Genomic DNA, 25,781 nt, shown 5'->3' on the forward strand with positions numbered 1-25,781 from the left:
CAGCATGGGGGGACCAGGATAAGTTGTTGGTGATTTGGACACCTAAAAATTTGAAACTCTCGATCCTTTCTACTTCGTCCCCGTTGATGTAAACAGAGGCATGTTCCCCTTTACATTTCCTGAAGTTGATGACAATCTCCTTTGTTTTGTTGACATTGAGGGAGAGGTTATTAAGAACATAAGAAATAGGAGCAGGAGTGGGCCATCTAGCCCTTCGAGCCTGCCCCGCCATTCAATAAGATCATGGCTGATCTGAAGTGGATCAGTTCCACTTTCCCGCTTTCTCCCCGTAACCCTTAATTCCCCTGTCTATCAGAAAGCTATCTACCCGTGACTTAAATATATTCAGCGGGGTAGCCTCCACCACTTCAATGGGCAGAGAATTCCAGAGATTCACCACCCTTTGAGTGAAGAAGTTCCTCCTCAACTCTGGTCTAAACTGCCCCCTCCTTATCTTGAGGCTGTGTCCTCTAGTCCTGCTATCCTTTCTAAGCGGGAAGAATCTCTCTGCCTCTACCCTATCCATTCCCTTCATTATCTTATACGTCTCTATAAGATCCCCCTTCATCCTTCTAAACTCCAACGAGTACAGGCCCAGTCTATTTAGTCTCTCTTCATAGGCCAACCCCCTCATCTCCGGTATTGGCCTAGTGAACCTCCTCTGCACTCCCTTCAAGGCCAACATATCCTTCCGCAAGCGCAGTGACCAAAACTGCACACAGTACTCCAGCTGCGGCCTCACCAGTGCCCTGTACAGTTGCAGTAAGACCTCCCTACTTTTATATTCAATCCCTCTCGCTATGAAGGCTAGCATCCCATTTGCCTTCCTGACCACCTGCTGCACCTGCAGGCTGAGTTTTTGCGACTCATGCACAAGGACCCCGCGGTCCCTCTGCACCGTTGCATGCTGCAGTTTTTCGCCAAAGTGGATAACCTCAGACTTGCTAACATTATACTCCATCTGCCAGGTCCTCGCCCACTCGCTCAGCCTATCCAAATCTCTCTGCAGACTTTCCACACCCTCCTCCAGATCATCTATATAAATGGTAAATAGTTGTGGCCCCAGCACCGATCCCTGCGGCACTCCACTAGTCACCAACCACCAACCAGAATAGCACCCATTGATACCAACTCTCTGCTTACTATTAGACAGTCAATCCTCTATCCACGCTAACACCTTGCCCCCAATTCCGTGCACCCTAACCTTCTATAGCAGCCTTTTGTGAGGCACCTTATCAAACGCCTTTTGGAAATCTAAAAGCACCACATCTACTGGTTCCCCTCTGTCTACTGCACTAGTCGCATCCTCATAGAAATCCAATAAATTCGTCAAACACCATCTCCCCTTAACGAATCAATGCTGCGTCTGCTCTATCAAACCATTCTTTTCTAGGTGCCTTGCTATTTGTTCTTTGATAGTGGATTCTAGCATTTTTCCAACTACAGACGTTAAACTAACCGGCCTATAATTCCGTGCCTTTTGTCTGCTACCTTTTTTAAACAGCATTGGTGTTACCACACCAGTTCACCAGATTCTCTCTCTCATTCCTGTAATCTGCCTCATCATTGTTTGAGATCCAACTCACTGCGGTGGTGTTGTCAGCAAACTTGAAAATCGAATTGCGGGGAAATTTGGCCACACAGTCATAGGTGTATAAGAAGCATAGTGAGGGGCAGGGAACGCAGCCTTGTGGGGCACGGTGTTGAGGATGATCGTGGAGGAGGTGTTGTTGCCTGTCCTTAATGATTGTGGTCTGTGAGTTAGGAAGTTCAGGATCCAGTTGCAGAGGGAGGTGCCAACGTCCAGGCCTCGGAGTTTGGAGATGAGTTTCGTGGGAATAATGGTGTTGAACAAAAAAAAACATAAGAACATAAGAAATAGGAGCAGGAGTAGGCCATCTAGCCCTTCGAGCCTGCCCCACCATTCAATAAGATCATGGCTGATCTGTCGTGGCTCAGTTCCACTTTCCCGCCCTCTCCCCGTAATCCTTAATCCCCTTGCCTATCAAAAACCTATCAACCTGCGTCTTAAATATATTTAGCGAGGCAGCCTCCACCACTTCAACGGGCAGAGAATTCCAGAGATTCACCACCCTTTGAGTGAAGAAGTTCCTCCTCAACTCCGTTCTAAACCACCCCGCCTTTATCTTGAGGCTGTGCCCTCTAGTCCTACTGTCCTTTCTGAGCGGGAAGAGCCTCTCCACCTCTATCCTATCCATCCCATTCATCATCTTATATGTCTCAATGAGATCTCCCCTCATTCTTCTAAACTCTAACGAGGACAAGCCTAGTTTATTCAGCCTCTCCTCATAGTTCAACCCCCTCAACTCCGGTATCAGCCTAGTAAACCTCCTCTGCACTCCCTCCAAGGCCAAAATATCCTTGCGTAAGTGCGGCGACCAAAACTGCACACAGTACACCAGCTGTGGCCTCACCAGTGCCCTGTACAGTTGCAGCAAGACCTCCCTACTTTTATATTCAATCCCCCTCGCTATGAAGGCCAGCATCGCATTTGCCTTCCTGACCACCTGCTGCACCTGCAGGCTGGGTTTTTGCGACTCATGCACAAGGACCCCGAGGTCCCTCTGCACTGTCGCATGCTGCAGTTTTTCGCCATGTAAGTAATAGTCCTTCCTACCATTATTCCTACCAAAGTGGACAACTTCACGCTTGCTAACATTAAATTCCATTTGCCAGTTCCTGGCCCATTCGCCCAGCCTATCTAGATCCTTCTGCAGACTTTCCACACCCTCCGCACAATTTGCCGTTCCACCAATCTTGGTGTCATCAGCAAATTTCGACACCATACACTCGGTTCCCTCCTCCACATCATCTATATAAATGGTAAATAGCTGAGGCCCCAGCACCGATCCCTGGGGCACTCCACTAGTCACCAACCGCCAATTGAATAGCACCCATTGACCCCCACTCTCTGCCTTCTATTTGACAGCCAATCCTCTATCCACACTAACACCCTACCCCCAACTCCATGCCCCTTAACCTTCTGTAATAACCTCTTGTGCGGCACCTTATCAAACGCCTTCTGAAAATCAAGAAACACCACATCCACCGGCTCTCCTCTATCCACCGCCCTAGACACATCCTCATAGAACTCCAATAAATTTGTCAGACACGACTTCCCCTTAATGAAACCGTGCTGCGTCTGCTCTATCAAACAATTCTCCTCAAGATGCCTTGCTATTTTCTCCTTGATCACGGATTCTAACATTTTACCTACAACAGACGTTAAACTAACCGGCCTATAATTCCCTGCCTTTTGCCTGCCACCCTTCTTAAACAACGGCGTAACATTAGCCGTTTTCCAATCTTCCGGCACTTCCCCGGAAGGCTGAGCTGTAGTCAATAAATGGGAGTCTGACGTATGTGTCCCTGATATCTAGATGTCCCAGGGTTAAGTACAAGGCCAGGGAGATGGCATCTGCTGTGGACCTATTGCGGTGGTAGGCAAACTGTAGTGGATCCAGGTAGTCTTTGAAAATGTGACTGAACACATTGACGAAGGAAGAGCAGTGGATGTGGTTTACATGGACTTCAGCAAGGTGTTTCATAAGGTCCCCCATGCAAGACTTCTTGAGACAGTGAGAGGGCATGGGATCCAAGGGGCTTTAGCCTTGTGGATCCAAAACTGACTTGCCTGCAGAAGGCAGAGAGTGGTTGCAGATGGATCTTTTTCTGCATGGAGGTCAGTCACCAGTGGAGTGCCCCAGGGATCTGTTCTAGGACCCTTGCTGTTTGTCATTTTCATAAATGACCTGGATGAGGAAGTGGAGGGATGGGTAAGTAAGTTCGCTGATGACACGAAGGTCGGTGGTGTTGTGGATGGTCTGGAAGGATGTCAAAAGTTGCAGCAGGACATAAATAGGATGCAGGACTGGGCGGAGAAGTGGCAGATGGACTTCAACGCGGATAAATGTGTAGTCGTCCATTTTGGCAGGACCAATGGGATGAAAGAGTACAATATCAAGGGTAGGAGTCTTAGCAGTGTTGAGGAGCAGAAGGATCTTGGGGTCCGGGTCTGTAGGACTCTTAAATCGGCCTCACAGGTGGAGGATGTGGTCAAGAAGGCGTATGGTGTACTGGCCTTTGTTAATCGAGGGATTGAGTTTAGGAGTCGGGAGGTAATGCTGCAACTTTATAAGACCCTTGTCAGATCCCACTTGGAGTACTGTGCGCAGTTCTGGTCACCTCACTACAGGAAGGATGTGGAAGCTATTGAGAGGGTGCAGAGGAGATTTACAAGGATGTTGCCTGGATTGGGAGGCATGCGTTATGAAGATAGGTTGAGAGAGCTAGGTCTCTTCTCCCTGGAGAGACGAATGTTGAGAGGTGACCTGATAGAGGTTTATAACATGTTGAGAGGTATAGGTAGGGTGGATTCTCGGAGGCTATTTCCCAGGGCTGAAACGGTCGCTACGAGAGGACATAGGTTTAAGGTGCTGGGCAGCAAGTACAGAGGAGATGTCAGGAGTAAGTTTTTCACTCAGAGGGTGGTGAGTGAGTGGAATCGGCTGCCATCGGTGGTGGTAGAGGCGAACTCGCTGGGGTCTTTTAAAAGACTTCTGGATGAGTATATGGGATTTAATGGGATTGGGAGTTACAGATAGTTCTATGGCCTGGTAGGTATGGATATGATTGGCGCAACTTTTGGGCCGAAGGGCCTGTTTGTGCTGTAGTGTTCTACGTTCTTGTCCGGGAGGCTGGAATTGATTTGTGCCATGAAGAATGAGAGGGGATAGAAACATACAAAATCCTGATGGGGACTGGACAGGCTAGATGCAGGAAGAATGTTCCGATGTTGGGGAAGCCCAAAACCTAGGGGTCACAGTCTAAGAATAACAAGTAAGCCATTCAGGACTGATATGAGGAGGAACTTCTTCACTTAGAGAGCTGTGAACCTGTGGGATTCTCTCCAACAGAATTTGGGCCAGCGTGTTAGATATATTCAAGAGGAAGCGGGGTGTGCCCTTGTGGCTAAAGGGATCGAGGGATATGGAGAGAAAGTGAGAATGGGATATTGGAAGTGCGTAATCAGCCATGATCATATTGAATGATAGTGCAGGCTTGAAGAGCTGAATGGCCTACTCCTGCACCTATTTTCTATGTTTCTGTTTTTCATCTCTCCTCTGCAGCTACTGTGCTCGTCTTGGTTCTCAACTGTGTTTCCTACCTGACAACTTGATAAGCACGCTCTTTCTTCCTTATCCTGAGTTCTATCTCCTTTTCTATCCATGGAGGTCTGGATTTGGTGTTTGCCTTACTTTTCCCTTTTTAAGGGAATATACCTTGACTGTGTTTGGACCTTCTTTGTAATGAAGTTAGCCCATTGTTCAGCTACAGCTTTTGCTGCCAACCTTTGTAATCGAACTGGTTCAGCCCTGGTTTTGCCCAATTGAAATTAGCTCTCCCCAGATAATAATTTTTACTTTATTTTTCTAAACCTTGCATTACAATGATTACTGTCTCCTAAATGTCTTCCCACTGACACTTAATCCTCTCATTCCCAAGAACCAGGTTTAATAGTGCATTCTATTAAAGGAGGTTTACCAGGATGTTGCCTGGTATGGAGGGGAGGTCCTATGAGGAGAGACTGAGGGATTTGAGGTTGTTTTCGTTAGAAAGAAGGCGGCTAAGAGGGGACCTTATTGAAACATATAAGATGATTAGAGGTTTAGATAGGGTAGACAGTGATAGCCTTTTTCCTCGGATGGAGGAAGCTAGCACGAGGGGGCATAGCTCTAAATTAAGGGGTGGTAGTTATAGGACGGATGTCAGGGGTGGTCTTTACCCAGAGGGTGGTGAGGGATTGGAATGCCCTGCCTGCTGCAGTGGTAAATGCGCCTAGTTTGGGGGCGTTTAAGAGATCCGTGGATAGGTTTATGGATGGAAAGGGTTTGGTTTAGGTTAGAGGGTCATTGCTTTTTAACTGGTCGGCGCAACATCGTGGGCCGAAGGGCCTGTTCTGCGCTGTAATGTTCTATGTTCTTTCTTAATGAAAGTAAAATGCTGCAGATACTGGAAATCTGCAATAAAGTTGGAAAATGCATGAGAGCAAGACGCTGAGGTGAAATGGAAAGCGACCAGTAAATTCGGGTCATGCTTGCAAATAAGTGAAGATGGTCCCTAAAGCAGTCACCCAGTCTGCATTTAGTCTTCCCAGTGTAGAGGAGACACATCGGGAGCAGTAAGTACAATAGACCAAATTGAAGGAGGTGGAAGTGAAATGCTGCATCACCCGAAAGTGAGAAGGGAAGAGGTAAAGAGCAGGTTGCACCTTCTACGATTGAATGGGAAGGAGATGAAGGGCTGAGCAATAGAGAAGTGGACCAGTTTGTCACAGAGATGTAATCCCTGCGGAATGCTGAGAGTGGAGGTGAGAGGAAGATGTGTTTAGTGGTGCCATCAGTCTGGAGTTGGTAGAGGATGACCCTTTGAATGCGGAAGCTGGTGGGATGAAGTGAGGACAAATGGGACCCTGTCTTTGTTTTGGGAGGGGGGGAAAGGGGTGAGGGCAAAGATGCTGGGGATAGGTCAGATATGGTTGAATGCCCAGTCAACCAATGTGGGGAGGTGAATCCTCGATTGAGGAAAAAGCAGACAAGTTCAAATTGCTGTTCTTGAAGGTGACATCATCAGAACAGATGCAGTAGAGGTTGAGAAACTGGGAAAATGGGATGGTGCCCTTACAGGACGTGGGTATGCCGGCGTTGGACTGGCGTAAACACAGTAAAAAGTCTGACAACACCAGGTTTTAGTCCAACCTATTTATTTGATAATATACTCGCAAGCTTTCGGGGTTAGCCCCTTCGTCAGGTGAATGGAGAGTTCTGGCCTCAGACAGAGCATATAAAGCACAGACAGTTTAGAGATTACTGATTAGAATGCGAATCCTTACACCTAACCTGCTGTTCAAGTCACCCCCGTGACTTGTCTGGGTTTGCAAAACCTCACTAACTGTACTGTCTGGAGACAATACACATCTCTTTAAACTGTGATCAGTGCTCCTTCCACTCACATTATCAGCCACTTCAGGTCTTGAACAGCAGGTTAGGTGTAAGGATTCGCATTCTAATCAGTAATCTCTAAACTGTCTGTGCTTTATATGCTCTGTCTGAGGCCAGAACTCTCCATTCACCTGACGAAGGGGCTAACCCCGAAAGCTTGCGAGTATATTATCAAATAAATAGGTTGGACTAAAACCTGGTGTTGTCAGACTTTTTACTGTCCTTACAGGAGGCAGGCTATAAGGAGCTGTAGTCAAGGTAGCTATGGGACTGAGTGGGCCACTATATCATCAGCATGTGGGCAGAGTACTCCAGATGTGGTCTTTGATTTACACTGAAATGTCTGCTAATACAGCAGGTAGTGTGGCCATAGCGTAATCATGAAGGGGCTGGACAGAGCAGAGAGGAAGAAACTGTTCCTGCTTCTAAAAGGATCAAGAGCCAGAGTGCACAGATTTAAAGTGATTTACAAAAGGAGCAAATGTAATATGTGGTGGTGACAGGTTCAACTGAGGCATTCAATAGGGCATTTGTTTCTATTCAAATAATCATCTATATGCAGAAGGTCAGGGAAGTGGCACTAACTCATGTTGCTCATTTGGAGTGTTGATGCAGACACAATGGACCAAATGTCCTCCTTCTGCTCTGTGACCTACAAGATAGAAACATAGAACATTACAGCGCAGAACAGGCCCTTCGGCCCACGATGTTGCGCTTGCGCCGACCAATTAAAAAGCAATGACCCTCTAATCTAAACCAATCCCTTTCCATCCATAAACCTATCCATGGATCTCTTAAACGCCCCCAAACTAGGCGCATTTACAACTGCAGCAGGCAGGGCATTCCAATCCCTCACCACCCTCTGGGTAAAGAACCTACCTCTGACATCCGTCCTATAACTACCACCCCTTAATTTAAAGCTATGCCCCCTCGTGCTAGCTTTCTCCATCCTGCCTGTGGAGGCATTGTGTAGCAACAACTGATCACGATCACTTCCAACAGCTTTCATTTCTGTGACCTCTACCATGGAGAGCTTCAAGCACAGCAAGGTTGCAGAATAATCACCACTTCCAAGTTCCACACCAAATCTCGTTCCATCCTGACTTGTGCATGTATCCATCATGCACAAGGTGCTGCAAGGTCTGCAGCAATTCATAAGGGAGGCTCGCCACCAGCTCAGCATGACTGGGGATGCTTGTTAAATGTGGCTCTGTCAATGTTGATACATCCTGAATATAACTTTCTCATCAGTTTTGGTTCTTCCTATCTGATTTCCCTCTCTTAGAGTCAGTTTGCAGCTGTAGGTGAAGCTGATCTGAAGACCCTGGATGTTCAGCTCAGTGACCTGAGTGAGAAGTTCCAGAATGTCCAGCAAAGCTGCCGGCAAATAGAAGCAGGTGTGTTGGGGAGGGGGTGTAGAGCGTTTTGGAAGTTTGGTGCTAAGTGACAGGAATGTCTTGAACTAATGAAACGTATATGCTTATTCTTCCAATTTGACTCAACCATCAATCCATCAGAAGTTATGGTCCAGGATTTTTTAAATCTATTACACAAACAGAAAATGTCAGAAAGCCTCAGCAGGTCGGACAACATCTGTGCAGAGAAAAAGGGCTAACGTTTTGGGTCTGGATGAAATCAGTGGGAAATAGGATGAGATTTACACTGTTGTGGTGGTGGTGGGTGTGGGGGTGGAGGGGAGTGGATTGGTGCTACGGGGGCTGGATAGAGGGCCACCTTATGCTGTCAGACTTGCTGAGATTTTCCAGCATTTTCTGCTTTTGTTTCAGATTCCAGCAGCTGCAGTAATTTGCTTTTGTTTCATTAATCACAGCAATCTCAAAAGAGAACTAGACAATTGTATGAAGAGAAAAAGTAAAAAGGTTAGACTATTGAATTGTTCTCTTGGAGAGCTGTTGCAGCCATGATGGATGAATGGCCTCCTATACCGTAATAATTCTGTGAAACTGATCCTATTGCAAGAAAGTTCAAGAATCAACAGACATAACTTTAAAGGGTTTGGCAATAGTACCAAAAGTGACATGAGGAAAATCCTATTATACGTAGTGGTTAGGAATGAGGTCTTGTAGTGCAGTATATAGTGTGTCATCTCTGGTCCAGAAACCCTGGGTTCAATGGCCACAGAAGGTGCATGCATGCATAATGTGGCCAAGCAGATTGATTATCAGCGTGTAAGTCCTTCCAATATGCCTGACAGTAGATGGCAAAGAGCAGGAGCTTCCTGGCAAAAGTAACCACTGTAGCACTTTGACCAGCATTATATGGACAAATACAGCAGAAGTCCATGGTTGCCAACATCCTCTTTGGGCATGATGCCTAGGGAAAAACAAGGTATTGAGGTGTTGGCAGCCTTAAAAGTGAATAAATCTCCTGGTCTGGATCAATTGTTCTGAGAGAGGCAAGGGAGAAGGTTGCTGGGGCTCTGACCCAAATTTTCAGTTCCTCTCTGACCATGGGGAAGGTGCCAGACGACTAGAGAACTGCTAATGTGGTTCTGCTATTTAAGAAGGGTAATAGAGATAAACCGGGGAACTACAGGCCAGTGAGTCTTACATCAGTTGTAGGGAAATATAATAGAGACTTACGAAGGAGAGAATCTATCTTCACTGGAGAGACTTGATCAGGGATAGTCAGCATGGCTTCATCAAAGGGAGGTCATGCCTAACAAATTTGTTTTTTGAGGAGATGACCAGGTCTGTAGTTGAGGGTAATGCAGTTGATGTAGTTTATTTGGATTTCATCAAAGCTTTTGACAAGGTCCCACATGGGAGACTTGTAAAGAAGATAAATGCATGTGGGATACAGAGTAATTTGATGAAATGGATTCATTGGTTCAGCTGTAGGAGACAGAGGGTGATGGCAGAAGGCTGCTTTAGTGACTGGAAACCAGTGTCCAGTGGTGTGTCACAGGGATCATATCATTCATAGGGTACAAAGGAAGGAGAGGGTGCAGAATGTAATGTGACAGTCATAGCTAGGGTGTAGAGAAAGATCAGCTTAGTATATGGCCCGTCTATTCAAAAGTCTGATGCACCAGGGAAGAAGCTGTTCTTGAGTCGGTTGGTACATGATCACAGACTTTTGTATCTTTTTCCTGATGAAAGAAGGTGGAAGAGAGAATGTCCGGAATGTGTGGCATCCTTAATTATGCTGGCTGCTTTTCCGAGGCAGTGGGAAGTGTAGACAGAGTCAATCGATGTAAAGTGGCAACAGGAGGAGTTGGACAGACTTAGTAAGTGAGCAAGAACGTGGCCGATGGTCCTTTGTAATGAGGAAAGTGGAATGTTGTTTGTTTTGTGAAGTAGGACTGGTGGATGTGGGTCTGGTATCTGCATCTAACCTGTGCTGCGCTTGTGAAACCAGAACAGATACTAACTTCATTTTTATCTGAATTAGAACTTAAAGAGCTGAATAATTCAATGACAACTGAAGAAATGTCTTTGGAAATCGCAGCATTAAAACAGGAATGTGCATCATACCAAGAGAGACTGAAAAAAATCAAATCTGCAACCAATCATGTTGCCCCAGAGGATAAAGAGAAGGTGAATTCATTATTCAGCAGGGGGATTGCTACATTTTCAGTTCATTTAATTAATCTATGTATCAGGCTAAATGTTTGGCCCAGAACTTCATCAAACAGTGTAACTATTATGCCAATCTTACCATGAGCAACGTGACTGAAATTTCCTGAGACATTCCTTGTCATGTACCAGATGGTAATGCAGTATTAAGTAGTTGGAGGCCAGCGGAAAGTGCAGAACTTGTGCTATATTTGTTTATGTTGACAATTACAGTTTGAAGTTATTAAACCTTTCTTTATGCACATCAAACACTATGGGCTTGATTTTACCATTTTTATTCCAAGTGCTGAATCTGGGCGTAATTCAGATCCAACTTAGAAATCTGTTTTCAGGCACCCCCAGTAGCACTTTGCCTGAAAAAAAATCATGGGTCCCACTCGCATAACCCCACCACCACCAGAGATCTATCTGACACCCCCCCAACCCAGTGAACGATCGGGCCTCCCCACTCACCAGAGATATATCTTACCTGCCCCTCAGAGAACGATCTGGCCTCATCCCCCCCCCGAGGAACATCTGACCCGCCTCCTCTTTCCTTCCCACCAGACAACGATCAGCTTTCCTTCCTCTTCCCCCTGACACTACCCGCCCCCCGACAACGATCGGCCCCCTCCACCTCCACCACCACCGCAACCCTACCCCCACTGCCAGAGATACATCTGACCGACCCCCCCACAACCCCCAAACCCCCAGCCAGAGAATCCTGCCTGCCTCCTCCCCCTCACTGCCAATCTGAGTCAGGGAGCCATTGGAATCACTGAACATGTTCTTTAGCAGCTGGAGCGCCCGATTCAGACTTTTATTTAGCAGGTTCGTTCCAGATTGGCGAATGCTGCAGTAAAAGGGGAAATGCTGATAAAGTTGGGTGGACAGTTCATTAATTCAAATTAAATGCATGCAAATGCATTTAAATTGCCATTGCGCCTGTTTCGGGTGCAAATCAGATCGCCATCATTTCTGGGTTTCGGTAAAATGGCAATCTGCACAGATGCAGGTGCTGATCATGTTAATAGCCTCACACCCGACTTTACCATGGGCGCGATGCAATGGGAAAATTGAGCCTATGTGTTTTGAAAGCACCATCACGGAAGCCTTTCACTTTTAATGTAGCAGGTGGTGATGCTGCCACCAACTCACCTACCTTCAGTACATTGTGGTATCAGCCACAACTCATCCATGTTCATGTTCAGCATTCACACACATCTGCACAAGCCGGACTATTACGATTGTAAAAAGAAAAATCACTGTGTTTAAAGCTTTTGTAACTTCATGCAGGTGCCTCCTCAATAATCTTAAAAAGCCTGTCCACATGAACACAGTATAGTCATTTAATTATTTTAAATACTCAATCAAATTTCTCCAAAGTTTATGCTTTGCTGGAGTAAAAACACTCAACTCTCCAAACTCCTTATTAGACTTTTTAAGCTAGGCATTAATCAGCTGTCTTCTGGTGTACCTTCTCCAAAAACTATCTCTTCTACTGTGTGAGGGGACCAAATTTGTCTGTCAAAGGACTCTGATGTGCTTGAAGTCGGTACAGAAGGAACCTGTATAATAGATGAAAATAGAGCTGATTGCATATGGTGGAGAATTTGGACTATTTTATTTATTCTTTCATGGGATGTGAGTGTCGTTGGCAAGGCCAGCACTTGTCGCCCATCCCCAATTGTCCTTGTGAACCACATGGCTTGCAGGGTCATTTCAGAGAGCAGTTAAGAGTCTACCGCATTGCTGTCTGTCTGGAGTCACATGTAGGTCAGGCTATGAGGGGATCGCGGATTTCCTTTCTTAATTAGTAAAAAGTGGGCTTTTGTGATTGGCGGTATCATGGTCATCGAAATCGATACTAAGTTTCAATTCCACATTTTATTTGCCAAATTCACCTCTGCTGTGGCTGGATTTGAACCTGTGTCCCCAGAGCACAACTTAGGCTTTCGAATTACTATCCATTGACGTTAAAGTTATGTCACCGTCTCTATTTCAAGCTGCAAAAGTGCACATTAAATGGATTCTTGGGGTAATGAAAGTGCTGGTGAGGGTTTGAATTTAATAGGTTGGGATGGAAGGTGGTAATAATAGATCAGATATGGACTGATAGTATAGTGGCTGCATTGTGTCAGGTATGTGCAATGACAGGGACATGCAAGAGCCAAAGGACAAGTAAAATTTCCTTCATCCCAGGCTTGACATCAAGTAAGTGTTTGGACAGTACAGCAATGAGCTTCAAGTCGATAATGGTGATGAAGATATGATATCACCAAGTAGTAGGGATGTATACTGAATATCAGGTCCCTAGGATGGATTCCTGGAGCACAGCAGAGTGTATTTCCTGGTCACCAGAAGAAATGATGTGGCGATGCCGGCGTTGGACTGGGGTAAACACGGTAAGAAGTCTCTCAACACCAGGTTAAAGTCCAACAAATTTATTTGATAGTAAACCCACAAGCTTTTGGAAAATTCTTTCCACACACCTGACGAAGGAACAGCGATCCTGAAAGCTTGTGGGTTTACTATCAAATAAACTGGCTGGACTTTAACCTGGTGTTGTGAGACTTTTTACTGTGTTCACCAGAAGAAATGCAGACCGTGTTTGGGTAGATTAGGGTAAAAGTGTGGTATGGAGGAGGAGTAGGTCGTTCTCATGGGGTGAATTTGACCAAGTTCATCTGTTGCTTTTAATATGGTTATAAACCAGATTGGAGAACTTGAATAAATACTCAATGCCCTTAGGACTGGAGGGGAAGTGGTGAAGACATTGCAGATTTTAAGTAAACAGAAATTATTAGATGCTCAATAGACAGCCACTATCCTTTAATTTTCTTTTTCAACTTTGATCTAACTAGGTTTATAATGAACGTAAGTTACTTGTGAAAGAATGGCGGAAAAGAAAGAGAATGGTGAGTATTTTCAAATCTAGTAAAGTGAGGCTAAGGTGGGTCAGTAATTTGCACTGAATACAAACAGGCAAATTGGACATTAGAGTCAATTGCCTTGTGGGGGAGGGGAGGTGGTGAGGCGGAGAAAAATTGCGAGTTGAGGGCTATTAGAGGTGGGATTATTGGGAGCAGGGTTGCTCAAGCATGTTATTGTTGGTGGTCTTACTTCTGCTATGAGACTGGTTTGAATATTTACTGCTTTAGGCAGTGGACATCCAGTAGCCACTGAAGAAACCCATGATTTCAAAGATTTGCAACATCTAATTTGGTTTCAGAACTCAGTCTTGAGAAGAAATCCAATGTTTCTACACAGTGTAATTTGTGGAATGGCAACTGTATCTAGTGAATTAACAATTTTTGATATTCTGTTCAGGCTGCCGATTTGACTGATGCTGTTCTCGAAGGGTACCCCAAGAGCAGGAAACAGTTTTTCGTAAGTTTAAAAAAACCTTGAGTCACTTTCAACTGGCTGCATTTGGTGGCGTTTTGGACACTGCAAACAGTATTTGGTGGTGAGACCGTTATTGAGAGACAGGGAACTGTGCTGATTTTTTTTTGACCATGTCACTAGACATTCCAGGCAAATGTGCATTTACTTGAGCAAGTTCTTTTCTTACTCAAGCAGCAGTGCGGTACCATGTTTTCAAATTCTAGTTTAGCCTTTAGCCACCCATTCTGTATTTCTGCAGCTAATGATCAGCAAACTTGAACTTACGTTTTCACCTTTAATGCCCTTGTCCCCTTTAAAACCTTTACTCTTTCTTCCTTTGGTCTGGCCCTCAACTCCAAAGCTAAGTACAAGAGATGCAGACTTCAACAGGAATGGCAGCCAATGGGTTTGGTCCACATTTGGCTAGACCACCTCAAGAACTATCAAGTCCTGCTGTCCTCTGCCAAAAATACTTATTATTCCAGTATAAGAACGTAACATAAGAAATAGGAGCAGGAGTAGGCCATCTAGCCCTTCAAGCCTGCCCCGCCATTCAGTAAGATCATGGCTGATCTGAAGTGGCTCAGTTCCACTTTCCCGCTTTCTCCCCATAACCCTTAATCCCCTTGCCTACGAAAAACCTGTCTACCTGCGTCTTAAATATATTTAGCAAGGTAGCCTCCGCCACTTCAACGGGAAGAGAATTCCAGAGATTCACCACCCTTTGAGTGAAGAAGTTCCTCCTCAACTCTGTTCTAAACTGTCCCCCCCTTATCTTGAGGCTGTGCCCTCTAGTCCTATAATGAAAATATCTCCCAGCCTCTTTGCTCCACAGTAAACCATATTAATCCTTCCCTTGCTTCCTTCACCCTCGCCTCCAATATGTGCGATAAACTCACACTTCTTTGTAATTGACCGTGTCTTTAGCTGTCTGTGCTGCTTACCTTACTCCCCCAGGGTCATCAAGCTAAATATCCTCAAGTCTCCCCCCTTGCTCTAGTTGCCTCCTATCTCTGCTCATTCTCTCATTAAGAGACAATACTCCTGGTTCCCACTTAGCTGATACTTCTAATGATTCACTCTCCTTGAACATGGTGGCACAGTGGTTAGCACTACTGCCTCACATCACCGGGACCCCGGTTTGATTCCCAGCTTGGGTCACTATCTGTGTGGAGTTTGCATATTTCTCCCAGCCAAATATGGATTTTCTTTGGGTGCCCTGGTTTTTTCCCACAGTCCAAAAGACAGGCGAGTTATGTGCATTGGCTGTGCTAAATTCTCCCTCAATTTACCCAAACAGGCCTGGAGTATGATGACAAGGGAATTTTCACAGTAACTCCATTGCAGTGTTAATGTAAGCTACTCGTGACTAATAAACAAAACAAAACTTGAACATGTTGTCACCTCTCAGACCCGTATCCATCTTTCCCACAACTCCGCATTCAGGCCCCTCCAACCAGGTTTCCCTGTCTGTCACAGTGCTAAAATTGCCCTTTTCAATGTCACAAGTATATGTAGCGTATGCAGTTTTGACACAATTGACTGCACCATTTTCCTCCAACACCTGTCCACAATTAACCAGAGGGTAGGATTGCATGAATCTGATTTGACTCATCTGTCAAAGCCAGAGAAACTCTTGCAATGGTTTTTCTTCCCGCTTTCTCACTGTTACCACTGTAAAAGGATCTATTCTTAGCTCTCTCTCTTATTTATGATCTACATGTTGTTCCCATGGTGACAAAAGTTGTAAATAGAAAGTGTAGTTGACAACAATCAGCTCGACTTCATCACTTCTCTAGACCCCTCCACTGCCTCTGGTATCAGACATCATAGGGGCAATTTTACCGTTGTACCCTGCTGGTTGATGGGCAGGGTGAGCCGGTAAGATCACACAAGAGCCAAGAAATCATGTTCATGCCCAATTTCTCACGGTCTTATGGCACCGGATATCCAGCGAAGTTAGCTTCGCGCCAGAATCAAGAGAATCAGGACTGGGAGTTGAATGTCCAAGGATATTCAATATTCCAGAAGGGCAGACGACAAGGATTAGGATGTGGAGTTGCTTTATTGGTTCAGGATGACAATCAAGGCTGTATTCAGAAATGATATTGGCACTAGAAACTAAAATGTTGAGTCAGTCTGGGTAGAAATAAGAAGCAAAGAAAGAATTACTACTGTCGCTCCTTGTTTTTATGATCTAACTGAATGGCAAACAGGCTTGAGGATCTTACTTCAGAGAGAGAATTGATGAGTAGAAGAGATCAAATTTAGCCTAACAGTATGCGATAAAGTTTATGATTGGGAGGGGGGGTGGTGGAGAATAGACAACTATTATCAAAATGCCTTCCCTGTACAGCCCCTTTGTGATCACATGCCTTTGACACTTATCCTTCACAGTTCTCCAGTCTCAAAGGCACATTCTTATGAATTAAAACAGCAACCCCTGGGCTACTATTTACGAATGAGTCAAAATCACCCATCCCACTTCAATTTCAGGTGCTCCTTGTCATGGAATCATAGAATCCCTACAGTTTAGAAGTAGGCCATTTGGCCCATTGAGTCTGCATCAACTCTCTGAAAAAAATCTTACCCACACCCAATCCCCCTGCCCTATCCCTGTAACCCTCCGCATTTACCATGCTAATCCACCTAATTTACACATCACTGAACATTAAGGGGCAATTTAGCATGGCCATTCCACTTAACCTCCATATCTATTATAGAAAGGATATTGTTAAACTAGAAAAGTGCAGAAAAGATTTACTAGTATGCTACTGGGACTTGATTGTTTGAATTGTAAGGAGAGGCCTCATAGACTGGGACCTTTTTCTCTGGATTGTAGGAGGCTTAGGAGTACCCTTATCGAGGTCTATAAAATAACAAAGAACAAAAACAGCCCGGGAAACAGGCCCTTCAGCCCAACGAGCCCGTGTCGCCATTTTCACACTACCAGTCCCCCCCTCCACCCATGACCCTTATCTATTGTTTTATGGCCATCCACATTGAGGGAAACTAATTTAGGGACAATTTATTACTGCCAATCAGCCTAATAGCACATCTTTGGGATGTGGAAGGAAACCGGAGCACCTGGAGAAAACCCACGCAAGCACGGAGAGAATGCGCAAACTCCCACAGACACTGGCCCAAATCGACGTGTCTGCACAGCAAACAGGTGATAGTCACTGAGCTGTCGTCTTGCCCAGCATCTGGTCCAGTTTAAGCACACACTAACGACATGAAGCACTAGGCCAATCTCGGACAATCAAGAGCAGCCCAAGTACGACCCATTGCGTGTATGCCCCTCGTTGGACAACAAAGCGAACCGACTTAAAACCTGTGAATGAAAGGAGAAAAAACATTATTATCATACCATATCGATTTACCTTATCAGGGACGCCCCAATGCTAATGAACCTTATTTAAAACAATCTCCTATATCCACCCATCTCCAACCCACTCATGTGCCTGTCTAAGTTACTCTTAAACAACTCTAGCGTGCTTGCCTCCACCACCTTACTTGGCAGAGCATTCCATACCCCCACTACCCTCTGTGTGAAAAACCTCCCTCTAATATCTGTGTTATACCTCTCCCCCCTCACCTTAAGCCCATGGCCCCTCGTACTGTGTGTCTCTAACATAGGAAATAGCTTACCTCTGTTTACCCTATCTGTACCCTTCATAATCTTATATACCTCTATTAGATCCCCCCTCAGTCGCCGTCTTTCAAGGGAAAACAGCCCCAATTTGTTCAATCTTTCCTCATAACCCAGTCCTTCCATACCAGGCAACATCCTGGTAAACCTCCTCTGCACTCTCTCCAGAGTCTCTACGTCCTTCGGGTAGTAGGGCGACCAGAACTGGACGCAGTACTCTAAATGCGGCCTAACCAACGTTCTATACAACTGCAACATTAGACTCCAGCTCTTATATTCTATACCCCTTCCTATAAAGGCTAACATACCATAGGCTTTCTTCACAACCTTCTCCACTTGTACTGCCACCTTCAAAGACTTGTGCACTTGCACCCCCAGGTCTTGCTGCAATTCTATACTCCTTATGGGCTTACCCTTTATCATATAACTCCCCCCTACATTATTCTGGCCAAAATGCATCACCTCACACTTATCCGGATTAAACTCCATTTGCCATGTATCTGCCCAACATACCAGCATATCAATATCCCACCAATATAATGAGGGGCATATATCAGCTAGATAGTCAATATCTTTTCGCAAAGGCAGGGGAGGCATGGGTTCAACGTGAGAGGGGAGAGATACAAAAGGGTCCAGAGGAGGAAAATTTTTCACCCACAGGGTGATTAGTGTCTGAAACAAGCTGCCTGAGGTAGTAGTAGAGATGGGTTCAATTTTATCTTTAAAAAACATTTGGACAGTTACATGGGTAAGATTGGTATAGAAGGATATGGGCCAAATGTGTATGGTTAGATTGACTGGCCATGGCAAATTGCCCCTTAATGTCAGGGGGATTAGGAGGGTAAATATGTGGGAATACTGGGACAGGCCAAGACCTGAGTGAGATTGTTGTTGAAGCAGGCTCGATGGGCCAAATAACCTCCTCCTTACTGTAGATTCTATGATTATGTGAAATGCGGGCAATTGGGACTAGCTTAGTGGTAAAAACTGGACGGCATAGACAAATTGGGCCAAAGTGCCTGTTTCCATGTTGTAAACTCTGACTTGATTTAGATGAGTTTCCTGCAACAAAACAATGTGAACTTTCTCCGTTTTAAGGAAAGTTTCAAAATGGCTACTGTCATTGCTTATTCAACCAAAGAGATTGTAGGATATTAACACAAAGGAAGTGGATTACCAGCCAAAGATTTCCCTGCCCCATTCAGGTGTGCACCAAAACATATTTCACCCATCACCAGCTATACCAGAAATGCCAGTGACATATAGTCTTTTTCTAGAACGTGAGTCTTGTCTGTACCTTGCTGGAACCAATTACTACTTTAACCCCAGAATAATTAAATAATTAGTTCTAAGGGAGCTTTGCTCATCAAATGTGAGGCTCTGTAGGGCTACACCACGAACCTTTCATAATTGCACCAAGGAATCTTTCTTATCAAAAAAAGAGGAGACGATATGACAGCAAAAGGGTGAGTAGAGAACGTTCTTTTTGTGTTCTAACCCTTCCTATTAAGACTTGAGCCACTCACCCACTTCCCAGCAGTGGTGCAACTTGTGTTGATCATGATCATGATCAGAATAAAGGAGACCATAACACATTTGAAGCCTACTCAATAATATGTTGGTTTTATTAATTCAGGAGGAGATTGGTATAGAAACAGATGAAGATCACATGGTCGCTGTACCAGACTTCTGAAGATTGGGAATGAAGGTCCTACGAGGTTTTATGTAAATATTAATAGCTATCTCAGAATGCTTTCTACCCAACAAAAAAAATCTTCTAAAATTTGTTGACGTGCTGCATCTGGGACTTTTTAGAGCACTAATTGGTTGCTGGATGTTACTGGAGTCTGTAGCTTGGTGCAGGAGTCACTGTGGAAGTTGTTCCGTTTCCAGGTGTTACTGTTGATTCTCATCTGTTGTATCTCATCACAAGCATTCCTTCATGCTGAGGTGACATGATTGTATTTGTGGTTTCAACAGGAAGATAACAAGATGATGCCATTTCCTGTCCAAAATTCCAGTATCACTCTTCAATTACTTTGTTTTTGGGACCCTGTCTGGAGTGCTGCAGACTTCTGTTTAGGTTGACTCTACATGGACCTGATGCATTGAAGCAACAGCCAGTTTGTAGAGCTCTTCAGTACATCAGATCCATTACTGTCTGAAATTCTTTTACAGAACTTTGGTGAAGGTTTGCTCTGAATCTAAACTCAGGAATTTCCTAGTTTGAATGTTGAGTTGAAGTTTGGCTTGTCATGCACTGCAATTCAACTCTCAATATATAATAAATACACTGAGTACTGACCCAATATTGTTTCATGGACTCCTACAGTTAAACTATGTTTTTGGCTCTAAGATGTTTGTCAGATATGGACTTCTGTGGTGGATGAACTGATACTGATGCTACAATATTGTAAGTGTTGCTGTTTTTCAGATTAAAATACCACAGTTATGCTGTCATTTCTTTTTCATTGTGAACATACATCAGTTAAAAACCTAGCATGTCACGATGTTCCCAAGCTACAGAGGTTCCCTTATTTTATAAAGAAACCCAGGAGTCTCAGTAGAAGATCTTGGTATGTTATGGGACCTGAGTTTGATTCCTGGCTTGGGTCACTATCTGTGCAGAGTCTGCACATTCTCCCCATGTTTGCATGGGTTTCCTTTAGATAGGGTGGATTCTCAGAGGCTATCTATACCTCTTAATATTTTATAAACCTCTATCAGGGCGCCTCTCAACCTTTGTCTCTCCAGGGAGAAGAGACCTAGCTCCCTCAAACTATCTTCATAAGGCACACCTCCCAATCCAGGCAACATCCTTGTAAATCTCCTCTGCACCCTCTCAATAGCTTCCACATCCTTCCTGTAGTGAGGCGACCAGAACTGCGCACAGTACTCCAAGTGGGATCTGACAAAGGTCTTATAAAGTTGCAGCATTACCTCCAACTCCTAAACTCAATCCCTCAATTAATGAAGGCCAGTACACCATACGCCTTCTTGACCACATCCTCCACCTGCGAGGCCGATTTAAGAGTCCTATGGACCTGGACCCCAAGGTCCTTCTGCTCCTCAAAGCTGCTAAGACTGACTCGAAGAATCCTTTCCAATAATTTCCCTACCACTGATGTAAAGCTCACTGGCCTGTAATAACCTGGGTTATTGTTGCTACCCTTCTTAAACAAAGGAACAACATTAGCTGTTCTCCAATCCTCTGGGAGAACCAGTGAGGATAGTGATTTCCTCCCTTGCTTCTCTCAGTATTTTGGGTCATATCCCATTAGGCCCTGGTGATTTGTCTACCTTAATATTTCTCAAGAACCCCAATACTGCTCTTTTGATCTCAACATGAATCTGTGGAATTTCCTGCCTAGTGAAGCAGTTGGGGCTACCTCACAATGTTTTTAAGGCAAGGATTGATAAAATTTTTGAACGGTAAAGGAATTAAGGGTTATGATCTCTTGAGTTTTTGTGTCAAGACTGTTATGACCTGAGTGAAAGCGGTTTCATAGACATGTGCCTTCTCTGTGGTAACTGCAGACTTGAGATGAAATACAGCTGCTGGCAACTGTGATTTAGGGCTGATACAATTCAGAGAGGAATAGAAGCTGAGTTGGAAATACAGGTACTGCACATGGTCCCACATTCATGCAGGAAGTAATGTGAGTAATTGTAACTACCTGAGACATATCCTTTTATATTGATTATTTAAAATGAAATTTACTCTTTATTTGAAATATTTTTCAACTTCTAATTAATGTTTAAATGATGTTGATTTTATGATGTGGAGATGCCAGCATTGAACTGGGGTGGGCACAGTAAGAAGTCTCACAACACCAGATTAAAACCCAACAGGTTTATTTGGTAGCACGAGCTTTCAGTATTGCTCCTTCATCAGGTGACTTGCCTGTTGTGACTCTTCTTACGATGTTGATTTTAGTTGGTTTATTAAAAGTTTTGATAACTGAAATCTTGTCCTTTCATTTTACTGGGGATTGTTAATCTCAGTGAGTAGTGTCTCAACATAGAGTAACCGAAAGTTCAGGAGAACAAGAAATGATCACTCAGTAAAAGAAGATTCTACAAGAGCTAAACCAGGTATATGCTGAGAGATTGTTTCCCTGACTGAAAAGACAAACACAACAGTATAGTTTCAGTATAAGGTGAGAGTTAATTTGGATTAAAGTGAGAAAATTCTTAATTAATTCAAAGGATTGAGACTGTTTGGAATTCTAAGGCCCAGAGGATTTTGGATGCTCTTTTATTGACTGTATTCAACGGTGAGATTGCTAGATTATAGAACTCTAAGGAAATCATGGTTAATGGCGATCTGGTAAGAAAGTGAAATGGAAATCAAGAATCAGCTATGATCCTATTAAATGGCAGAGCAGGCTCAAGAGCCATAAGGCCTACTGCTGATCCTATTTCTTATTATTATGAACCTTTTCAATACCAAAATTACAAACAATCCACAGCTTTAATTAACAAAAAAGTGCAACAAATCCTTTAAGCCATTTGCTTCACTATTAATATTTCTGTTAAAAGGAGTTCATAAAACACTTCTGGAAATTTCCAGTGTATAAGCCTGCTCATGGTGCAGTAATGCTCATCATTCCAGCAACTCAATTCAGCTGGCTGTTTAACTGACGCAGTACACCAACCACGATCTCTCGCAGAGTCTGAAATGGCAGAGAAAACAAACATTTTACATCACAATGAAAGCTCATTCAAGACCACTGTTCGCGCATTATCAAATCCACTTAGTAAACCCAACCCTTCCACAATAAACATTGAAATGTAGCAAGTCTGAAACTATATTTTAATTGCAATGGATAACATTGGAATAGTTTAGGTTAGAGGGTCATTAGATTGGTTCTACTGGTCGGCGCAACATCGAGGGCCGAAGGGCCTGTACTGCGCTGTAATGTTCCATGTTCTAGGTGACACAAAGACATGTGGACTCAGATGGAATCTCACATGGTGGCATAAGTCACATCACTGTTCTGAATCAACTACAAGTCTTTTTCTACCTCTTACTGTGCCTCACCAAGTTGAGATTGAAATTTTTAATTGCCAGCAAAACAAATCTAACATCATGCTGGCACCACAGACATAAATGTACCATAGTGATCGGATAGAAAACAAGAGCTGCAATCTGAGCTTATTTTCTCCCTCCCTGATGTATGGACAATAAAGCCAGTTGATTTTCTGTAGTAAAGATCAGGGATGAAAGACTTTTGTGTTCTGCCCTGAATCAATGACTCATTGAGATAGTGGGAGGTAGGGAAGCAAACCATACCACAGTGATGGTGGATAATTTAATTGAAAACAATTTAAGCCACTGATGTAATGGGCTACTTTAACAGGAAACAGGTTCCTTTTCTAAAATACATAGAATAGAATCCCTACAATGCAGAAGGACGCCATGCGGCCCATCAAGTCTGCTCCGACCACAATCCTAACTAGGCTCCATCCTTATAACCTTGTGCATTTACCCTACCTAGTCCCCTGACACTATGGGGCAATTTAACATGGCCAATCCACCTAATCAGCACATCTTTGGACTGTGGGAGGAAATCCCATGCAGACACAGGGAGAACGTGCAGATTCCATACAGACATGTTCTCCCTCAGTTCCTGAGCAGAAGCAGCCAAATGTGGATCATGTCATTCAGTGTCCAAATCTGATTTTTGATTTCAGCTGATTACTAGTTGAGCATTAGATGATTATGGGATGTTGCTAGGTCATCACTTCATGCCTACATTTTCTGACAACTGGTGCAAATAAAGGAAAGGTTTATTCTCACCCTGGGGGATGGAAGGACAACAAATGTGAAACACTACCTGAAATGTGTAATTCAATCCAATTATTGCCAAGTGGTTTCCAATTTCAAAGGGCAGACAGCACTAACACAACCAATTCCACAGAGCACTAACACACTAAATAAGACAACTATCAGTCTCTCAAACTTGTGGGTTGTGCTGGGCTCTGACCTGTGGTTTGCAATGTTCCTCAATCCAGCTGAAGACACAAGCTGACAACTCCTGGAAACTGGTCACAGAGATGCAAGCATTGAAGGTCTGAAATAGGGAGTCCATAACATTCTGAAATATACTGAATTTGACCTGGTCAGTCACCTGATCCTTGCCTTGGTGAGGATTATTCCGATGGACTTTTACAATTGCTTCATAATTCCTGAAAACAGAAATTTATTTTAATTCAAATTGCCATTATCTGCACCCCCACCGTAGCCAAAGAATCATCTCCAGTGACTTTCATTCCCACTCTTGTATCATTAGCTATGGTGTCTCCCAAGGACCCACACTTGGCTCCTTCTATTTCTCATCTATGGGATTCTCCAAATCATTAAAACACGTCAGTTTTCACACACAGATGGACAACACTACTTCATAACATAAGAACTAGGAGTAGAGACTGAGTAGACTGGGACTATACTCACTGGAATTTAGACCAATGAGGAGGTTTCTTATAGAAACATAAAATTATGAAGGTAATAGATAAGATAGAAGCAGGGAGGTTATTTCCAATAGCAAGTGAAACTAGAACTAGGGGGGCATGGCCTCAAAATAAAGGAGGAGCAGATTTAGGACTGAGTTGGGGACGAAATTCTTCACCCAAAGGGTTGTGAATTTGTGGAATTCCCTGCCCAGTGAAGCAGTTGAGACTATCTCGTTGAATGTTTTTAAGGCAGAGAGCCTTAGATGATCATATAGATGATCTGGAGGAGGGAACCGAGTGTGTGGTGTTGAAATTTGCTGATGACACCAAGATTGGTGGAACGGCAAGTTGTGCGGAGGGTGTGGAGAGTCTACAGAAGGATCTAGATAGGCTGGGCGAATGGGCCAGGAACCGGCAAATGGAATTTAATGTTGGCAAGTGCAAGGTGGTCCACTTTGGTAAGAATAATGGTAGGAAGGATTATTACTTACGTGGCGAAAAACTGCAGCAGGCGACGGTGCAGAGGGACCTCGGGGTCCTTGTGCATGAGTCGCAAAAACCCAGCTTGCAGGTGGTCAGGAAGGCTAATGGGATGCTGGCCTTCATAGCGAGGGGGATTGAATATAAAAGTAGGGAGGTCTTGCTGCGGCTGTATAGGGCATTGGTGAGGCCGCAGCTGGAGTACTGTGTGCAGTTTTGGGCGCCGTACTTACGCAAGGATATTTTGGCCTTGGAGGGAGTGCAGAGGTGGTTTACTAGGCTGATGCCGGAGTTGAGGGGGTTGAGCTATGAGGAGGCTGAATAAATTAGGCTTGTACTCGTTAGAGTTTAGAAGAATGAGGGGAGATCTCATTGAGACGTACAAGATGATGAATGGGATGGATAGGATAGAGGTGGAGAGACTCTTCCCGCTCAGGAAGGATAGTAGGACTAGGGGGCACAGCCTCAAGATAAGGGGGGGGGGGGGGGGGTTTAGAACGGAGTTGAGGAGGAACTTCTTCACTCAAAGGATGGTGAATCTCTGGAATTCTCTGCCCGTTGAGGTGGTGGAGGCTGCCTCGCTAAATATTTTTAAGACGCGGGTTGATGGGTTTTTGATAGGCAAGGGGATTAAGGGTTATGGGGAGAGGGCGGGAATGTGGAACTGAGCCACGACAGATCAGCCATGATCTTATTGAATGGTGGGGCAGGCTCGAAGGGCTAGATGGCCTTCTCCTGCTCCTATTTCTTATGTTCTTATGTTCAGAGATAGATTTTTGAGTAATAATGGAATTAAGGGTTATGGTGAGCAGGCGGGTAAGTGGAGCTGAGTCTGTGAAAAGATCAGCCATGATCTTGTTGAATGGTAGGGCAGGCTCGAGGGGCCAGATGGCCTATTCCTGCTCCTAGTTCTTATGTTCTTTACCTTGGCCATTCTTTCTCTTCACCACCTGGCAAAATGCTCTCTCAAACCCTCCACAAATGAGCAGAAATTTCCTTAAAGCTTAGATTATGGTCCCTGTCACAAACTCTATTCTCTCATCCTGACCCTATCCCTCACCCTGTCCACTGTCTGAAGCTGAACCAAGCTTCATAATCTGGTGCAATATTTCAATTTGAGATGAGCTTCTGACAACATTGAAAAATATTAAGGTAGACAAGTCCCCAGGGCCTGATGGGATATACCCCAGAACACAGAGAGACAAG

At 44.3% G+C, this 25,781-nt stretch overlaps 2 protein-coding genes across 3 annotated transcripts in view; one reads left to right on the forward strand and one right to left on the reverse strand.

The window, feature by feature from the left end:
* The window catches only part of psmc3ip (PSMC3 interacting protein), a 39,445-nt gene extending 19,139 nt beyond the window's left edge, over positions 1 to 20,306 (forward strand). Inside the window, exons 4-8 of the mRNA XM_080213389.1 lie at positions 8,308 to 8,419; positions 10,437 to 10,582; positions 13,465 to 13,518; positions 13,931 to 13,990; positions 19,276 to 20,306. Of these exons, the coding sequence (XP_080069515.1) occupies positions 8,308 to 8,419; positions 10,437 to 10,582; positions 13,465 to 13,518; positions 13,931 to 13,990; positions 19,276 to 19,332 (429 nt within the window). The 3' untranslated portion in view covers positions 19,333 to 20,306. The remainder of the gene's footprint in view (positions 1 to 8,307; positions 8,420 to 10,436; positions 10,583 to 13,464; positions 13,519 to 13,930; positions 13,991 to 19,275) is intronic.
* Positions 20,307 to 22,094: 1,788 nt separating this feature from the next.
* The window catches only part of mlx (MAX dimerization protein MLX), a 55,135-nt gene continuing 51,448 nt past the window's right edge, over positions 22,095 to 25,781 (reverse strand). For both annotated transcript variants that reach the window (XM_080213474.1, XM_080213473.1), the window contains exons 7-8: positions 23,630 to 23,831; positions 22,095 to 22,315 (exon numbers count right to left, since the gene is read on the reverse strand). In XM_080213474.1, the coding sequence (XP_080069600.1) occupies positions 22,259 to 22,315; positions 23,630 to 23,831 (259 nt within the window). In that variant the 3' untranslated portion in view covers positions 22,095 to 22,258. The remainder of the gene's footprint in view (positions 22,316 to 23,629; positions 23,832 to 25,781) is intronic.

Source organism: Carcharhinus amblyrhynchos, chromosome 27, assembly GCF_965287045.1.
Source record: "Carcharhinus amblyrhynchos chromosome 27, sCarAmb.v2.hapA, whole genome shotgun sequence".
NCBI classification, from domain to species: Eukaryota; Metazoa; Chordata; class Chondrichthyes; order Carcharhiniformes; family Carcharhinidae; genus Carcharhinus; species Carcharhinus amblyrhynchos.